Below are 5,619 nucleotides of genomic sequence, written 5' to 3' on the forward strand. Positions count from 1 at the left end.
AGCAACACTCACACACTCAGTGCTGGTGTTCCTTGCATGTCACTGCCAGCCAACTGGCTCAATCCCCCGCTGCTGAACAGGCACGAGGGGCACACACATGCTCGCCTCTGTGGGTGCCACTGACTTCAGTGCCAGTGCTCTGGAAGAGGATGCCAGACCCCTTGCTAAACCTACATTAGGCTGTTTCTGCCTCTATTTTGCAATGACTTTTCAAAATAAGCCTGGTAAACATGAGCAGGATGGGAGGTGAGTGCTGGAAAATCTACAGGACCCTGCTGTGCAAATTAAGGTCCTCTGAGGGGTCTTTTCTGTTGAAACTGGTCCACTGGGGAAGAATGGGCACGCAGGGGACATTAGGGGGCCAAGCACCAGGCAAGACTGACTGACTCTTGTATCAAGGCCAGATTTTAGTCTCAAACCTGCCAAATTCACCCCTAACAGTCAAGGGAAAAGGAGCCAGGAAGATGCTGCCCGTGGGGTGTTATAACTACAAGCTTGCCCTGCTATCCCATCTCAGCTGAGTAATGTGGGAAGCCAGCAGAGGAGGAAGCCAAGATGGAGAAGTAAGAGGTCTAAGGGCCCCAGGAGTAAGTGGGTGAAGGAAGGCCACCAAGAAACCTGAACATTTTGTCCATGTGCCTCAGTCTTGATAATGCAGCTACCTAGTGTCACCAAATCCTTGCAATTTCCAGACAGGGGAACACAAATCAGCCCAGACCAGCAGGGTGAGATACTGCCTTGTACCTGTCCTGCACTGTCATGTCTAGTTGTTCCCCCTAGCTTCACATCATCCTGAATGTCCTGAGAGGTCCACAGTGTGCCATGGGCTGCAGGGTCACACTTTCCACTCATCTGTGGGGTGGAGCTGCAGGAACAATAGATCTCCCAGACCCACAGCTATACAAGGTGTCTTGTGAAGGCTGGAGGGTGACATCTCTGTTTTATGGGAAGGATTTGATATTGTCCCAGCAGTGGGACTTTTACCTGCTCTGCCTTTACCCTGGTGCCCAGGGATCTCAAACCCACAGCTTCCCACACCAACTTCAGCCTGTGTGTGGAACAGCATTGACCTTCTCCACAGGGATTTCCCATGAGACACAACATTCCCCTACCTCTTCCCGGTGCATGTTTTGGACGTGCTCTGGGATGAAGACTGGGTCTCATCCCGGTACGGGCAGCAACCTACGGTAGCCTAGGGACCCAAGCACATTCCCCGGATTGCAGGGCATGAATCCCGCCGTGCCGTGCACCGCAGCTCTGCGGCTTCGTGGGGAGAGTCGAGGCATCGGCTGCGGGTGCAGGGACGCCCACTGCACCCACTGAAGATGGTCCCCGTGAGCCCGAACGGAGCGGGAGTCCCGGCCCAAGGGGCTTTCCCCTGCACGGACGGAGCGGCGGCCGGAGCACCGGGCTCTGGGGGTCCCGCACCCGAGGAGGTTGATGCCAGTCCGCATTGTGGCACTCCCGGGGCCGCGGGACCTCTCGGCTGCTTCCGACGGGGCTCCCCGCCAGCCAGCGGGACGAGTCACCGCGCAACGGGAAACAACGGCAAAGCGCTGCCGGGAGCGGGGCTGGCGGGACACGGTAGCCGTGACGGAGGGAGCCCCAGCAAGATCAGTCCCGGCCCCAGTCCCGGAGGGTTAGCGGGATGCCGGGACAGCCCTTCCTATCTGGCGGCCTTGGACACCGGGACAGAGGAGCCGAGTCCCGGCGGCGGCAGCCCGGTGCTCATATTGCCCTACAGCGGCGGGCAGGCTTGCGGCTGGGATGGCAATGAAAGGTGCTCAGCCCAGCCTCTCCCCGGCCCGATCTTTAGCTTCGCGGGGGAGAACCGAGAGAGCGCCCGGGGTTCTCTCAGAAGGCGGGGGTCCCATGCACCCCGTACCTTCAGCTCGACATGGAGAAAGGAGGACTCCCCGTCATCTGCGCTCGCCGGAGCGGGCGAGTCCCGGTGCCGAGCCGCGGCGGAGAGGGTCGGAGAGCGATGGTGCTCCCAGCGCAGGCCCGCGGACGCCGAGGGACTGCTTTCTACGCGAAGAGAAGGAAATAAACCACCAACGAGCTTTTATTGTTATCATAATCATTATTATCATCGCCATCATCGTTTCTCTGCACATAAATAAATAAATAAATATCTCCCGCGGGGAGGGAGTGGGACGGAACTGTACAACCACAGTTGTGCGCCCGGCAGCGACGAAGTCAAAACAGAACCGTTTTGTAAAGGAAAAAAATAATAGGGAAAAAAAAAGTGAGGGGGAAAGATAGTATCCCAAACAGCCTTCAACCCTCCCCGTCCGTCCGCCCGCTTTTGGGCACCGCCGAGTTACCGGAGGGAGCCCGGGACAGCATCCCTCCAGGCGGGCGCACCGCCCGTGCCGCGCAGCGTCCGCGCACTCCGCGCCCGTCTCGGTGCGCGGGGAGGTCTGCGAGGAGCTTCCCGGGCTCGGGGATGCGCCTGCGGGGAGACCAGTGAGACAGCACTATGGGGGGACGCCTGGGGTCCTAGGGAGGAGTTTATTTACACCAGGGCGCCGGGACACCCGTCCCCGTGGGCCGGGGGTCTAGAAAGGCGAGAAAGTCCTTCGTAAATTACACAAATTATACAAAACAGTATAAAATCCTTCGGCTGCATGTCAGCACCGGGGCAGGCAGGACTCCCTCCCCTGCTTTCGCCACAGTTCCTGCGGGGCCGGGGTGGGTGTGCGAGTGGTTAAGGGGTGACTGCGAGACCTCTGTCGTCCTTCCCCGAGGAGGATGGAGACATGCGCAAGTCCTCGTCGTCCTCCGAGCACTTAGTGGTGGAAAGGGACGAGCATTTACAGCTGTGGCCGCCCCCCCCGCCCCGGTGGGAGCTACTTTTGCCTTCTTTCTTGTGCTTGACCCGTCGGTTCTGGAACCAGATCTTCACCTGCTTCTCGGAGAGGTTCAGGTAGGTGGCGATCTCGATTCGCCGCAGTCGGGAGAGGTACATATTGGAGGCGAACTCCCTCTCCAGCTCCAGGAGCTGCGTGCTGGTGAATGCGGTGCGCATCCGCTTGCTACTGGGCAGCTGGCTGGACGTGCTGTCTGGGGATGGAGAGGAGCGCACCGTCAGGACCGGCCGGACCCTCCGCCGCCCGCCCCGCCGCGCCGGGCCCTCGCCGGTCCCCGCTGAGCCCTCCTTGCCGCCCACCCTGCGGGGCCGCAGCCCCTCCTCGTCCCCGGGGGGCCTGAGACCCAGCAAGCGCTGCCAGGCTGGAGTCCGAGCCCACAAGGGTTCCGCGGCCGCCTCTCCCTCCCCGTCCCCGCAGCCTGGCTCGGAGGCTCGGCGGGCAGCAGCGGGCTTCCCCAGCGCACCGTCCGGGGCACCGGCAGAGAGAGATGCCGGAGTCCCCGTCCAGCCTCAGTGCGCTGGGCGGGCATCCCCTCCCCAGGCGTCTTCGGCAAGGTCCCCCGGGATCCCCATCGCCTCCCCGCAGTCCCCACCGCTGTCATGCAGGCATGCACCCCCGCTCGCAGCCCCTGCCCGCCTTACCCACGGAGATGCAGTGGAACTGCCGCGGGTCGGGCAGCGGGTAGGCGCCCTGGTAGAGCGCCGGTGCGTGCCCGACGCTGACGGCGGAGACGGAGTGCTGCTGGCGGGCCAGGGGCGAGTGGCAGTACTGGGAGCCGAAGGGAGGGAAGGAAGCCTTGATGAGGGGGATAGCGGGCGGCGGCGGGTGCAGCTGGGAGGCGGTGACACAGAGCGGGCAGACGCAGAGCAGCCCGGCCTTGCGAGCGTGGCAGGCTCCGGCCGGCAGCCCGGGCAGCGGGTGCGAGGGGTGCACGGCGTAGGGGAAGAGCGGCGGCGGAGGACTGCCCTCCCCCTTCTTCTCGCCCGCCTCCCGCAGCACCAGCGAGTCCACCAGGAAGGAGCGCGGCATTGCCCCGCGCAGCCCCGCGCAGCGCCCCGCGCAGCGCCCGCCCGGCGCCGCTGGCCAGCCCGAGTGGTGCTGAACGGCGCCCGCCGCCCGCTTTAAATAGCGCCCGCGCCATGTGATGGCGGCGCCGGGCGCTCAATGGGCTTTCTGTGGCTCTTCTCTTGGCATTCACGCCGCACGCTCCCTCATTATTTCCCTTGTTAACTAAATGAACTGCATAATGTACTCTATTCTTGTCGACCCCACCCACGCCGTAGCAGGCGGCCTCTCCCCTCCTCTCCCTTTGGCGGGGTTATTTTCTCATTCTCTGGCGATTTAATATTCTTTTCTTTCTCTTTATCGCTCTCCTTCGCTTTCAGCCCAGCTTTCAGCCCGTTCCCACTTGTTTATTTTGCCGGCTGCAGCCGCGGTCTCCGCCGGCGCAGCTTCCCTGCCAGCCCCCCGGTGCCTTTCCCACCTGTGGCACCAGGTCGGCCCCCCGACGCCGACGGCCTCTCTCTCTCCCCTCGCCTCCGGGATGTCTCGTCCCCACTGCCTCGCCCGCCGCCTTCCCCAGCCCCGCGTCTTTGTTCCCAGCCTGGGTCCGGGACCTACCACTTATCGCTGTGGCCGCCGTCGGGCGAAGCCCCCGGCCGCAGAGATATGCCAGCCGGTGCTCCACCGGCAAGGACATCCACCGAGCCTCTGCGTGGGCGTGGGCGCCCGGGCACAACTGACGGGTGCGGAGAGCCACACGCATCCCGGCTGCGCTGGTGCGGGTACAGAAAACCCGACACGCAGGTACCGCTCCGTGCCGGCGGCACCCGCGGAGGGAGAAGAGGTGCTCGGCACATTCCGCGTGTCTTTACCCCTGGTCCCCGTGCCCGGTGCCAGCGGTAACACCTGCCATCGCTCCGTGGCACCGTGGCACTCACGTGCGGCGGCCCCGACCCCGGCCACCAGCAAACCGCTCCAGCCCGGCCCCGCATCGCCGCGCACAAGCGCGCCGGGGAGTCCCCGGGGCTGCGGGCGCGACAGGGAAACGGCTGGTTTTTCCCGAACCATGAGATTCAACTTAAACACCTCGACGGTGTCTGGATGTCGCAGCACAGGGACCTGCTGAGTTCACAGCGGTCCCCAAATGGAGCGCGCATCCCTCGGAGCTCAGGCGCACCGGCGCTGCCCCTGCAGCCGCTCCCCGCGCCGTGCTCCTCGGAGCTCGTTGATTTAGTAGGTGAATAAGGAATGCTAACCAATAAGAAAAAGAAACAATTCATGGGGATATGTATTCTATCCCGATTTTCCCGTTTAATATAGGGGCAATAAAAAGACAAACGCGCCCTCCGACCCCTGTCAAAACGTGGGGAGATTGGTCCCTACAGTAACCTCCCCACCTCGAAACCAAACGGACTTTTTGAAAAGGAGGGGGGAAAAGGGAGAAAGGAAGAAAAATCTTGAAAGTGGTGTACTCCGTGTCTCAGGGCTGTGCAGAGGTTGTTGTGCCCGTGGTCGCAATTCTTATAGCAATGCACGGGTGTTTTGCCGAGAGACTATTGATGCTCGAGCCTGAAAATGTACTGATGTGCACAAATGAACGGCGAAAATTACAGAGCGAAGAAAAACGAATGTTAATAAAAACTCAGTCCCGCGATGATATAGAAAGGATTGCCAAGTATCCTTTCCCTGAAAGTGTTAATAGGGTTTGGATTTTTCTTTTTGATTTTTGAGGAAAAGGTATTTT

General features: G+C 61.6%; 1 protein-coding gene across 1 annotated transcript; it reads right to left on the reverse strand.

Moving 5' to 3' along the window:
* Positions 1 to 2,096: 2,096 nt before the first annotated feature.
* GSX1 (GS homeobox 1) lies at positions 2,097 to 3,951 on the reverse strand. Its single transcript, XM_030953505.1, has 2 exons — positions 3,515 to 3,951; positions 2,097 to 3,066 (listed from the first exon to the last, which is right to left on the reverse strand). Exons 1-2 carry the CDS (start codon positions 3,900 to 3,902, stop codon positions 2,711 to 2,713), a joined length of 744 nt encoding a protein of 247 aa, XP_030809365.1. The 5' UTR covers positions 3,903 to 3,951; the 3' UTR covers positions 2,097 to 2,710.
* Positions 3,952 to 5,619: the final 1,668 nt, after the last annotated feature.

The sequence above is a fragment of the Camarhynchus parvulus genome, chromosome 1 (assembly GCF_901933205.1).
Source record: "Camarhynchus parvulus chromosome 1, STF_HiC, whole genome shotgun sequence".
NCBI classification, from domain to species: domain Eukaryota; kingdom Metazoa; phylum Chordata; class Aves; order Passeriformes; family Thraupidae; genus Camarhynchus; species Camarhynchus parvulus.

What these genes read in the sequence shown, in the direction of transcription:
- GSX1 (XM_030953505.1), bottom strand. Translation starts at nt 3,902, where the DNA reads ATGCCGCGCTCCTTCCTGGTGGACTCGCTGGTGCTGCGGGAGGCGGGC. An exon ending in GTTCCACTGCATCTCCGTGG is followed by an intron (nt 3,067 to 3,514) that starts GTAAGGCGGGCA and finishes CTCCATCCCCAG; the next exon opens with ACAGCACGTCCAGCCAGCTG.